The following is a 13881-nucleotide window of genomic DNA, read 5'->3' on the forward strand; positions in this document are numbered from 1 at the left end:
GGTTGCTTATGTCTTGCTTAGCAACTTAGAATATGTTGAAATGTCATTTCTCTCCCAACTTGTAGCTCTTTCAGGAAAGAGTTGCTCTTATAAGTCACTGGTTTGATCTCTGGACTAATAAGCAACGTCAAGAATTCTTATTCACGATTTTTTTACGATGCACTAAATCACAACTAAGGTAAATGTAGCCTAGTGATGTGATTATCTTAAAGAAAATAAAATATTATACAATGATGATATAACCTTAAAGAGTTTCTCTTTTCCCTAGAGAAAAACAACACAATCGATATTTCAAGGTTTATAAACAATCTTTTCTAGTGCTGCTTCCTCTTTGAGGATGAAATGGAGCCTTAGGGAACTTGAACACCTTCATACCATAGTGGGATATTTGGTTTTTGCAAAAAAAAACTTTTGCAAAAAGTTATAAATAGCTTCAGCCAGTGAATCTGTAACAATCTCTTAGTATATTAAGTTCTCCTTGAAACTATCAGATAAGGTATTTCAAGTAGGTGCTCCAAAATATTTGTTACATGAGTAGATTGATCTAAAAATATCTGAGAAGTGACAATGGCAGCCACATTTAGAAATATAGCAGGACTTGTACAGAAGTGATTACTGATTACCCATAAGTCTTGGTTTTTAATTGTTTCCCTTACATCCTATTATATCTGTAATTTATTTTAAAATACTCCAGCATGGCTGGTGTGACATGTGAAAGTGTTCACTGCAATTACACCCAGGGGCAGCTAGTGTTCTAATCTAGAGTTAGTACTCTTGGGTTGGTTAGCTAGCCACTGTATTGAAAAGGTTAAAATGTCTTAGTTATTACCAGATATATTGCTAAGTAGCATACCAAATATCAGACATTAGTTTTTCTCAGAGCAGCTCATGGCATAGCTTGCCGGATGAATGCTAGAAATGGCCTGTCTTTGGTGAAATTAAAGGTTTTCAGATATGTGGACTGGCCAAGATATTCTAGAGCGCCCTCTGGCACACTGGACCTGGCTGAAGAATCCAGCCAGGCTGGTAGGTGCTTATAAGGGTGGATTCATCCTCCAAAATATGGCCTTGTCTGCCTGCGGAATCTCTGAAAGCCTTAGGGCAACAACAAGGGTAGTGATAGAATCCTGTTTCTGGAACACTGTTATTTCTCAGTTGAGTGAACCCTTCACCCAAAGGTCAGAGAGCTGGGATTTCATCAAGCCCACAGAGGCGGCTACATGAATTCGTCAGGTTGGGAGGACAGGCCAACCTTTGGAATTCTTAGGTAGTTACCAAAAAGTACCTAAGAGTTGTGTAAGACCAAGCTGGCTAATTTTAGTTTATAGCATCTGTGTCTCATTCTTTCTAACCCTTCTGCCTGCCCCATTTCTTTCAATCAACCATTTCTTCTCTTCTGCCTATGAACTCACCTCCGCTGTCAGCTTTCTGTGCATCCGTGGGCCCATAATGGATTATCCCTGAAAGAGTCACTGGAGGGAGACAGCCATCTTCTCCCATTAACAGACTGTGTTGAAAGAGGCTGCAAAGACAGGTCACGATAAAGAGGCTCTTCAGTCAATGCTTAAAAATCAGGGGGAAGGGACATTCTTATGGTAGTCATTGGCTAGGTTTCCTTTGGCTCCAGCTTTGCAGCTTTCAAGATAAGAAAATAATAGACCAAACCCTTATATCCATAATTGCTTTGTGAGCCTTCCTGTTCTAGCCTCATGCATCACAAAGTGAGCTATTTTAGTCGTAACCACTGGAGGTCATTAGTGATCTTGTAGTATATTTTGAGGCTCATTAACATTAGGCCTGACATTTTTTCACTGGAAACTTCATCCATTGTCTGGTACCTGAATTATTCTTTTTCTAGGACAGGGATATAGAACTAACCGGTTCACTGAAATTTCTCTGCTTTGTTGGACAGCAGTTTCTGCAGAGCTGTGTGTATTTCATAGTCCCGTGAAGCTGTTATTACATGTTCTGGGCTAGTGACTTCAGGGGAAGTTGTATATCAATTTCTAGTCTCTGAGTTTGGCATCCTGAAACCAGAATCTTTAATTTGCAGTGGTGTTTTTTGTTGGTGAGCATCAGTCATTTCATTCCCCACAGTCTGGATGAAGTCTCTCTTACACTACTTCCTCCCATCGTTTTCAGTCTGTCATTTCTTCTCTCTTACAGACAGCTGCAGAGAGATACCATGTGTGGATGGTCTAATCTAATTTGAGCTATGCTTGATTTTAAGTAAATCTAAAAGCCCAACTCATTTTCATTTTCAGCCTAAAGTTAATGCAATAAATTTTAAAGCATCATTATTGAAATGTAATCCACATACATAAAACTCATCCATTAGAAGGACACAATTCAGTGGATTTCATACATTCCCCGAGTTGGGCAACCATCAGCACAATCTAAGTTTAGAACACATCCATCAACCACAAAAGAAACCCCCTTTCTATTAGGAATCACTCTCCATTCTAACCCCCCTCCAATTTCAGCCAATTCCAATTCCTCCAATTCTATGTGCAAATACTAATTTCTTTCTCTATAAATTTGCCTTTTCATATGAATGGATTCATACAAGTGTGGCCTTTTATGACTGCCTACTTTCATAAACTATAATGTTCTCAAGGTTTACATATTTTATAGCATTTATCAGTACTTTCATTTTTATCACGAAATAATACTCCATAATATGGATATGCCATATTTTATTTATTCACCAGTTGATGGAATTTGGGTTGTTTCCACATTTTGACTATTGTAAACAATGCTGCTGTAAATATCACTTTATAAGTCCTTCTCTATGGATGCTTATTTCTTTTAGGTGTATAGCTAGAAATGGAATTGCTGAGTCAAATGGTAATACTAAAATCAACTTTTAACTATTGTTTCTTCTGAATTTTGTTTACTCCTCTAGTCCCTATTCCCCCATAATTATGAATAAGCTTGTGACTAAATGAGAGAATTTAGCGTTATTTGAATGCCTGAACACTTTGTATGTAAGCTCAGTCATTTTTGTGTAATACTTTGTTTTCAAGATGGAGAAGCCAAAGTTTAAGATGCTTTGTTTTATAATTTCTGAATAACTTTGTTTTAATTCAGGCAGTTATAAAACTTAAATAGGCTATTGCAATATTGGCCAGAAATATGTTGTCACAGTTTTTATTAAAAGTTTATTCTTAATCTCTATGAGGTATATTCACAAATCTAATATTTTTCTGTCCTAAGTAAATATTCCATGTTGTTAAGAGTTTAGAATTTTTCTTATAATATTTAAGACATTTTTCAAAGGTTCACCTTCTTAAACCTTCCCTCTGTCACATTTTCCCTCTCATCTCAACTTAAATGTCACCTCTGCTGGGAAGAGATGTCCTCTTTGTGCTCAACTTTCACCCCCATGATTTTTAGAAATCTCTATCATGGCACTTCCCCCAACTTCCCATACATTATGCTTGTCTGGCCACATGTCTGATGATTTCCAGTGGTGTTGTCCCCCTGCCTCTTGCCTAGGCTGACCTTTCCTGTGACTCCTTGAAGGAAACTTGGCTGTTTGTGTCTGTCATGCTTGGAGAAACCTATGAGACATTTGAATCAGTCTCCCAGTCACACTGGTGGAACCGGTTTCAAATTGCTTCTGTTCAGCCAAAGGTGATACCTCCTACAAAGACCTTTCATTCTGGGGTTGGAGCTGTTCAAGCTTGTAGCTTTTCCTGGTGGGTGGGGTAACATTTGTGATTCACATAACTGCATTCCCAAGACTTGAGAGTCACTTGGACAGCAAGGAGATAAAGCCAGTCAATCCTAAAGGAAATTAACCCTGAATATTCATTGGAAGGACTGATGCTGAAACTGAAGCTCCAGTACTTTGGCCATCTGATGTGAAGAGTTGACTCACTGGAAAAGACCCTGTTACTGGGAAAGATTGAGGACAAGAGGGGAAGGGGGCGACAGAAGATGAGATAGTTGGATGGTATTACCAACTCAATGGATGAGTTTGAGCAAATTCCAGGAGAAAGTGAAGGACAGGGAAGCTTGGCGTGCTGCAGTTCATGGGGTCACAGAGAGTCAGACATGACTTAGCTACTGAACAACAACATTCCCAAGACATGGATGGAGTGTGTGTGTGTGTGTGTGTGTGTGTGTGTGTGTGTGTGTGTGTATGTATGTAAGGAGAGGGAAATCACAACCAAATACAGATTAGCTTTTATCACTCATCTCCATCAGAGTCACCTGGAAATGGGGTTGGAGGGCAGAAAAATGTACCAACCCATGTATTGTTAAGAGGGAACATCCCCTCTTACTCTCATCTCAGTACACACATCTACCCCGCTCCCAAGGAGTTCCTTGGAGGACTCAGTTGAGGATATCTGTTTTAGTTGTAATCTCTGAGGAAATCTAGTGCATAAACTTTTTCAGAGACAACATACTTCTAGATTATCCTTAAATATAGAACAGCTATATCATGCTGAATTACTGCGGTCCATTTGAAAGGAGGATATTTCTGTGTGGAGGTGGTGGAGAAGAGCGGGGAGTATTCAGAGATACATTGTTTTCTAATATCCAAGACAGGTCTGGAAATGTGGGTCATCCTGCTTCTTCCCTCTCATCAGCCTCATATTCTGGATATACTGGGTTGGCCAAAAAGTTTGTTTGGGGTTATTTCTACCCTTTCACATAGATCAAATGGTTATGGACAACCACAGGAAATATAAGTATTTGTTTTGGAGATGGCTTTTAGGGGTGGATGAAACAAAGAAAGAAAATCCTGAAGTTTAAAAGGAAAGGAGAATATGAACTATACAGTCCGTATTCTCCAAGCCAGAATACTTGAGTGGGTAGCTGTTCCCTTCTCCAGGGGATCTTTCCAACCCAGGAATCAAACCCAGGTCTCCCACATTGCAGGCAGATTCTTTACCAGCTGATCCACCAGGGAAGCCCAAGAGTACTAGAGTAAGTAGCCTATCCCTTCTCCAGGGAATCTTCCCAACCCAGGAATTGAACTAGGGTCTCCTGCATTGCAGGTGGATTTTTTTTTACCAGCTGAGCTACGAGGGAATCCCTCAAGAAAGAAAATCCTGAGGTTTAAAAAGAAAGGAGAAACCTAAACCCAAAGCTTTTTTACCGGGTAAAGGTGGGACAGAGTAAGAGTGTGTGGTAGGAAAGTCACTGGCTTGCATTAGGCAAAGCCTCTGCACTTAAAGTCCTTACTTCCTGTTTCTCCTTTTGTAATGTTTCACTTCTCTTTACAGCGTGTAGCTCCACCTGCCATTCTTTATACACAGTAGTACTTGCTTGTTTATTTACTGTCTGCCTATTCCATTAGAAGGTAACTCGATGAGTACAGGGACTTATTCTGGTATCTCTTTCCATCCCTAGTACTTAAAACACCAGGTTCATAGTAGCCATTCAACAAATACTTGTTTGAATGAATGGAGATGTGTTAGACACTCCTATTACAATGATAATAAAAAGATAATCAAGAAAAAAAACTTTCCTTTGGTAATTCTTTAGGAGGAAGGACTTTTTTTCAAGATATTACAAGTTCTAGAATACAGGATATTATTAATACTTTGCTTCATTGAAGACTTTTCATTTTTAATCAATTCAAGACTTCTATAAAGTGATTCCAGAAGGAATTATGCATAGTAATAATACCTAAGGGTATTACATATTGCTGGAGAAGGGTATGGTAACCCACTTTGGTGTTCTTGCCTGGAGAATTCCATGGACAGAGAAGCCTGGCTGGCTACAGTCCATGGGATCACACACAGTCCGATACGACTGAGTGACTAACACACATTACATATTGCACACCTCCAGGGGGTGCTGTTTCACTCTATCATCTGTGTGAATGACACCTGCTAAACTTGTTTATTGTACAGCTTCCCAAATGTAGCAGCCCTGATAATACTCCACTCATTTATAAAGTACATGATATTAGCTTCCATATCTACCATGTATCATTTACCCTCTGCATAGGAAGAGTCAAATCCACAGATAATTTACTGGAAAATGGAGACAAGGTTTTAGGAGACTATTTGTCTCTATCCTGTATTTAAGAATTTCTTTAAGAAATTTTCAGGAGGGTTGTGGCAGAGTCAGAGTAGAAGTGGGGCTTCCCTGGTGGCTCAGTGGTAAAGAATGCCTGCCAATGCAGGAGACATGGGTTCAACTCCAGGAGGATCCCACACGTGGCGGAGCATCTGATCCCATACGCCACAACTATCAATCCTGTGCTCTAGAGCATGGGAACTGCAACTACTGAGCTCATGTGCAGCAACTACTGAAGCCCACAGAACACGCTAGAGCATTTTCTTGCTCCACAGCAAGAGAAGCCACTGAAATGAGAAGCCCAAGCATTGCAACTAGAGTAGGCCCCACTTGCAACAACTAGAGAAAAACCCACATAGCAACAAAGATTCAGCACAGCTAAAAATAAATGAATTTTTTGAAAGAGTAGAAGTGGCTGCCTATAAGACTTAAATGGCTAAAAATCTTAGAGGCAGGAGGATGCTCTTATTACTTACATAATAAATGTTCAGTGAACACCTGTAATCTTTCGTCCTGCCTTCTCTGTGTATTATTTTGATGTCATGGTCAGAAGGCTTTCAAGTGCAAATAATAGAAATGGAATTCAAACAAGACTAAGAAGAAAAGGAAATTTAATGACCTAAGATTTGTCAAGTTATAGGCTGTGCTAGATCCTAAGATTCAAGCAATGTTACCATGGCTCTTTCTCTCTCCCTTCTCCCAGCTCTGCTTCCCTTGTGTGCTGCATAAAACTATAAAGATAAGCACAAGACCTTTATGAAGGAAATTAAAAATCTGTATTAAAGAACAGTAGGAAAAAACCTGGGTAAATAGATAGATATGATATATTTAAAGATACCAGTTCTCTCCACATGAATCTTTCTATTCAAGTCAATCTCAGTACAAACCCCCAAAGAGCATTTTCTTATGAACTTTGAGAAACTAATTCTAAAGCTAATCTGGAAAACAGAATGGACTATTACAGCAATGAAGAATTTAAGGATAAAGAAAAAAATTAGTGAGTTGCACTGCCAGATATTAAAACTACTTTTATCAATTTATGAAATATCTCCATGTAATAACTCAAGTATAAAGGGAAAAAGGACCGAGATAAGTGCTCTGAAGGGGAGGGAAAAAACAGGCAGCTATAAACATTGGGTAGAAAAGGCACTTGGGCAGCTGGATGGAGATCCTTCCTCTTCTTGCATCAATTCCTGTTTAAAGGGCTAGAAACTGTCCATCACACACCCTCCCACCCACACTGTTCCCCACTTCCTCTTCATCTTCCTACAAAGCCCTTCCCCCTCCTAGTTACCCTGTGCTTCAGGGGTAGTGGGTCTCACCGACACCCAAAGAGTAAGCCACAGTTGGGCAGAATCATGGCCATTCCCTCCTCCTTGAGGTGTCTGGCTTAGGAAAGGGCACGTAGATCTTGGTTCTGCTGAAGGAAACACAAGAGAGTGGCTACTAGAGTTTCTGGGAGAATTTTCTCCGCTTTCAAAGGGACCTAAAAAGGAACTTGAGGAAAGGACATGCTTTCATCTGTCCTATAGCCTGTGGTCTCTGTTGTGTGCAAATCTCTGCTCACAGTAGTCAGTTATTTGGGAACAACTTGAGAACAAGCTGGAGGAACACAGCAAACTACTAAACAGGCAAAGTGAAAATACAGAAAATCTTGACCCTTGACTATTTTGAGTTCTTGAATTCACCAACTCTGGAGCTGCCCTGATTTTCCTTCTTTAAGAAAAGAGACAGGAAGATAAACAGGTTTTAAGGTGGTCTGTAATAGTCCATTTATCTACTTGTCACTGTCTTGTCATATCAACTTTCCAGGATCTAACAAAGAACCAGATAGATTTAGAAAAACAAAAAGCACCTAGTAGTCAAACTGATGTCCTTTACACAATAGGAGAGAGCCTATCAGACCTTCCTGTAGAGTTTAAGTATTTAATTCAGGGCTTCAAACAGGATTATACATTCTTCTAAGTACATCATGCATGTATTCAACACTTTGTACCTGATTGGCATCACCATCAATATCTGCTAGACTGCCTCTTCTACCAATAGGAAGTCTAGTTCACCAACAATGAAGAGGGTGACCCCATTAGAGTCACTTGGAATTTGTTAAAAATGAACTGTGAGCCTCGCCCATAGACATTTTGGCTCAACATACCTGGGGTGGGGCTGGGAAGCTGTTTTTACTAAGTTCCCAAGATGATTTGATCTACAGTCAAGTGTATAACACAAGGCCTGGGATCAAACCAGTCAATCCTAAAGGAAATCAGTCCTGAATATTCATTGGAAGGACTGATGCTGAAGCTAAAGCTCCAATACTTCAGCCACCTGATGTGAAGACCCAATTCACTGGAAAAGACCCTGATGCTGGTAAAGACTGAAGGAAGGAGGAGAAGGGGACGACAGGATGAGATGGTTGGATGGCATCACTGACTCGATGGACTGAGTTTGAGGAAGCTCCGGGAGTTGGTGATGGATAGGGAAGCCTGGCATGCTGTAGTCCATGGGGTCGCAAAGAGTCAGACACGACTGAGCAACTGAACTGAACTGGGTGACCTGAAGGCCCCAAGGCTTCTCCCATCTCTATCTATTCCTTCTTGGAGGCAGGGATACAGACCATGAGTGTCCAGTCTTTTCTATTATCAATTAACAAAGCAAAAGTATTTGTTCAGTTTCTGTAGGTTTTTCATCTTTCATATCTGATACTTTTTAGTAGTTTTAGAATATTTCACTGTAAGTAACTTTCAACTTGACACAAATAATAAAAGAAATATTTTACTCTCATGTAATTGAAAAACTCAGATGTAGGTTTGGCTGCAATTGAATCTTGATCCAGAGGTTCAGTAATAAAACCAATGATGTGTTTTTTCTGCCCCTCTGCTCTACCTCTAATGGTCAGGGCTTCAACTATTATGGTTCCTCAGTTGTGTCCAGAAGAGAAAAATTATTATCTTGGTTTCACTCAGATTGGATTAGTTTGGGCCCATGCCCATTTCTGCCAGTGGCTGTGGCCTTGGGATTGACCCACATGAATTTAATTAGCCTTGACCATGTAATTTTTGGAGTCAGCTTCTGTAGAACCATATGGGCCACCAAATAGGAACTGAGGTTATTTTATCTAAAGAAGAGGAAATAAATGATAGATGCCAAAAGTGAAAGTGTTAGTTGCTCAGTTGTGTCCAACACTTTGCAAGCCCGTGGACTGTAGCCCCCTAGATTCTTCTGTCCATGGGATTCTCCAGGCAAGAATACTGGAGTGGGTTGCCATTCCCTTCTCCAGGGGGGCTTCCTGAACCAGGGATTGAACCTGGGTCTACTCACATTGCAGGTAGATTCTTTACCATCCAAGTCAGCAGATAAAGTCTATTCATTGAGCATTCAATGAATCTTTACCAAGGGTCTACTGTATAACAAGCATAGTTCTGGGTACATGAGATTCAACACTAAACAGAGTGTAAAAGACTCCTACCCTCTGAAGTGCATATTTTAGACTAAAACTTGTCCTAAAATGGGAAAAGAAGAATGTCCATGAGTCTCACTGGATATTTGATAATACAAAATAGCACCCCTGGAAATATTTGGGAGTATTTTGCATGTCTTAGAGGCTAGAGCACTGTGGTAGACTGGATAAATGTCTCAAAATATGTCCAGGCCCTAATCCCTGAAACCTAGAAATGTTATCTTGAATGGAAAAAGGACTTCACAGATATGATTAAGTATTTATGATGGGGAGATTACCTTGCATTATTAGGGCTCAACATAATCTCAGTGGTCCTTGTAATGGGTTCAAGAGACATCATAATCAGAAGAGAATATGATGTGATGATGCAAGAGATGGAGCGATTTGAATGTCTCATGCTGCTGGCTTTGAAGGTAGAGAAAGGGAATATGAGTCAAGGAAAACAGGAAGCTACTAGAACCTGAAAAAGACAAGGAAACAAATCTCCCCTTAGAGTTTCCAGAAATAAACCAGTCCTGCCAAAACCTTGTCTGTAGCCCAGTGAACCTGATTTCAGACTTGTGATCTCAGAACTCCGAGAGGACACATGTACTGCTTTAAGCCACCAGGTTGGTGGTAGTTTGTTATAATGAAAAGGAAATTAATACAAGCAGTGATTTTGTCTTCCTTGTTTTTCAAGTTTTTTTCTCATCCTTAATTCTAATTTAAACATATTTATTTACCCCCTGCTAAGCTACAAACACCATATCATGTGCTGGGGACAGAGCAGCCAACAAGACTGCTGCTATGCCTTTTTAATTTTTTTATGGGGCTTCTAGTCCCGTAGAAGAGAAAGACTTTAAATGGTGAATGAGTCAAAAAAAAAAGGACTAAAAGATTTGAGGGTTAGCTAGAAAAGAAACACAAAAATAGTGCTTAGCTTATACTATAGTGCACATCAAGTGTAAAGGATACAGGTTTTGGCAAAGAATATGAGATGGAATTAAGTATGAGAGGGAATTAAGTAGACGGGGCTCAGTGAGCAAACAGTAGCCTCACAAGGGGAAGTGTTTGGGGAACAGAAACAGTCAGCCTATTGGGAAGGTGAGAGGATTCTGGCAGTACCCCAGATATATCACCCCCCAAACCCACCTTATATAGTCAAATATATGTCACAAAACTAGCTTTTTACAAGCCATGTGACTTTGACCTGCCATTTTGGTTCCAAGAAAGTTTCGTGCTCCTGCCTCAGAACCTTATTTTGCTTCATTGGTCACAAGTCATATAATAATAAGAATCACACAAGGAAAGTCATCCTGCACTCACATAGTGATATCAAGTCCAAGTACATGCATTATCCTTTATTTTCCATAACCCTAGGCAGGTTTGGAAATCAATATCAAGGAAATAGCTACAGTTGTGCTAAGTGACAAAGGAAAAGTAACTGGGATCTCACCTAGTACAGGGGCTCAGGGAAGCCTTCCCTGGGGATTTGACACTTCAGCTGGAATCTGAAGGATGTTTAGAGATAGACAAGCCAAGACTTGGAGAATGAGTGTTCCATTTGGAGGGACCACTTGTGTGAAAGCCATGGAACTTCTCTATCTATTCAGTAGTTCTATAAAATCAGGCCTTTGTAGCTGCATTAGAAACTGTAAATAAGCAAAAAGAGGAAAATACCACAATCACCCATAATTGCACCACTTAAATGTGACCTTCTATCTTTTATGCTTTATGTGTCCATTTAACTATTTATGAATTTGCATATACAAATTATTTAAAAATCTTAAAAAAATCTTCAGTCAGCCTCCTTATTGCTGTACCCACACCTCAGTTTGCTCTTTTTCCCACTGGAGACCTCAGCACATGGTTCTCCATTTTCTGTCCACCCCAGACCCAGTGGTTATTCTGTGTGACACTCGCCTTCATGTGAAAATCCACCTAGCACAGACCTTACCACCTCATCAAGTGTGTGTGAAGCTGCTAGATAAGACAAGGAGACGCTACCTAAACTACTAGAAGGCAAGGAGCTCTGCCAAGTCCGCTCAGCCCTCTCCAGACCACCTCTCCCACCTGCTCTCTCAGCCGCTTCATTATGATTGTGGCAGCTTCTTTCTACTTCTTATCAGAAATTTTAGAACAGAGAATTAGATTCAAGTTCCATATTACTAAGCCTGGTTATTTTTGCAAAGCACACATTGTGCATTGAACAGCACACTGTGAGGCATTATCATGAATTATTTAAATGAAGCTATCCCTGTCACAGCAAATGAGCAAAGCACATTTTGTTCATTGTTTCCTCACATGTTGTTTCTCTTCACAAATTTCTTACTTTGCGACATTAACTAAAATGCAATGAGCCACAGTGTCGTTACTGCAAACCACCCTATTTCTCTGCTCCTCATGCACTGATTCTTTTTTTAATGTGACTGAAGCATTTTCTTTCCTTCATGCTTAAGATTCATTATACTTGAATGTTTCCTTGTAGCAATGCAGACTAGGAACAAATATAAAACATGTGTAATTAAGGTTTACTTTAAAAACCAACTCAGACTTGATTCTCCTTTGCTTGACTGGGATGGAACAGTAGATGCTAAAGTGGATGGGAACAAAGACTCCGAAGATACTGAGACCTGTCTTTGAAAAGGAGGCTGAAAAGTCCTGTTTTGCACTTATTTTATGGATCTATTTTAGAATTCCAAATGAGAGCAAATTGTCTCTCAAGGGCCTGTGGAATGATTGTGAAGCCTACCTCAGACAGTGAGGAGTTCAGGTCATGAATCCACTGGGATTAACTGTCCTTGTTGTTGTCACAAGTCTCATTCAGTTTGAATGTTAATCACTGTCACTACTGAGAAGATCCCTATGAGACCCTTCTGTCTGTGGATACTCTGTGCTGCCAGGAGATGCAGAACTCCATCCGTTGCCCTCCTGCTTACCCTCAATCCCCATCCTTTTCAGACTGCAGGTTCATTTTAAACCACTCTGTTCTATCTCCAGTTATGATAAAGCTGCATGGACAAGGATCAAGAAAAAGCAGTGACATAAAGTTAGGGGAGTAGAACATACAACAATAATAGCAATCATTAAACCTTGGAACTGAAGCAAATAGTTGCTTCTTAAAAAACAAAAACAAAACAACTTTTTACATAATTTTTAACCTACAGAGAAAAGGTGCAAAGCTAATGCAAATAGTTTCTTTAAATTTTTTACCTGGATCCCTTGGTTATTAACATTTTACCATTTTTTCTTTATTATTCTGATTATTTGAGAGAGAGTTGTAGACGTAATGCCCCACTAACCTGACAGAGAATTGTCCACTGGAGAAAGGAATGGCAAGCCACTTCAGTATTCTTGCCTCGAGAACCCCATGAACAGCATGAAAAGGCAAAATGATAGGATACCAAAGAGGAACTCCCCAGGTCATTAGGTGCCCAATATGCTACTGGAGATCAGTGGAGAAATAACTCCAGAAAGAATGAAGGGATGGAGCCAAAGCAAAAACAATACCCAGTTGTGGATGCGACTGGTGATAGAAGCAAGGTCCGATGCTGTAAAGAGCAATATTGCATAGGAACCTGGAATGTCAGGTCCATGAATCAAGGCAAATTGGAAGTGGTCAAACAAGAGATGGCAAGGGTGAACGTCGACATTCTAGGAATCAGCGAACTAAATGGACTGGAATGGGTGAATTTAACTCAGATGATCGTTATATCTACTACCATGGGCAGGAATCCCTCAGAAGAAATGGAGTAGCCATCATGGTCAAAAAAGAGTCCGAAATGCAGTGCTTGGATACAATCTCAAAAACGACAGAATGATCTCTGTTCATCTCCAAGGCAAACCATTCAATATCACGGTAATCCAAGTCTATGCCCCAACCAGTAATGCTGAAGAAGCTGAAGTTTAACGGTTTTATGAAGACCTACAAGACCTTTTAGAACACCCAAAAAAGATGTCCTTTTCATTATAGGGGACTGGAATGCAAAAGTAGGAAGTCAAGAAACACCTGGAGTAACAGGCAAATTTGGCCTTGGAATGCAGAATGAAGCAGGGCAAAGACTAATAGAATTTTGCCAAGAAAATGCACTGATCATAGCAAACACCCTCTTCCAACAACACAAGAGAAGACTCTATACATGAACATCACCAGATGGTCAACACCGAAATCAGATTGATTATATTCTTTGCAGCCAAAGATGGAGAAGCTCTATACAGTCAACAAAAAACAAGACCAGGAGCTGACTGTGGCTCAGATCATGAACTCCTTATTACCAAATTCAGACTTAAATTGAAGAAAGTAGGGGAAACCGCTAGATCATTCAGGTATGACCTAAATCAAATCCCTTGTGATTATACAGTGGACGTGAGAAATAGATTTAAGGGCTTAGATCTGATAGATAGAGTGC

At 40.0% G+C, this 13881-nt stretch overlaps 1 protein-coding gene across 6 annotated transcripts in view; it reads left to right on the forward strand.

Annotated features, from left to right (window-relative positions):
• Window positions 1–13881, forward strand: part of ECT2L (epithelial cell transforming 2 like) — an 82612-nt gene that overhangs the window by 18210 nt on the left and 50521 nt on the right. For 5 of the 6 annotated variants that reach the window (XR_003590157.2, XR_009601532.1, XM_027972496.3 and 2 more), the window contains exon 4: window positions 66–178. The exons of the other annotated variant lie outside the window; for it this stretch is intronic. Coding sequence is in view for 3 of the 5 variants with exons in the window: in XM_027972496.3 (XP_027828297.2) it covers window positions 66–178 (113 nt within the window). In the remaining 2 variants the exon portion in view is untranslated. The remainder of the gene's footprint in view (window positions 1–65; window positions 179–13881) is intronic. 6 annotated transcript variants of the gene reach the window in all.

This window comes from Ovis aries, chromosome 8 (assembly GCF_016772045.2).
Source record: "Ovis aries strain OAR_USU_Benz2616 breed Rambouillet chromosome 8, ARS-UI_Ramb_v3.0, whole genome shotgun sequence".
Classification (NCBI taxonomy): domain Eukaryota; kingdom Metazoa; phylum Chordata; class Mammalia; order Artiodactyla; family Bovidae; genus Ovis; species Ovis aries.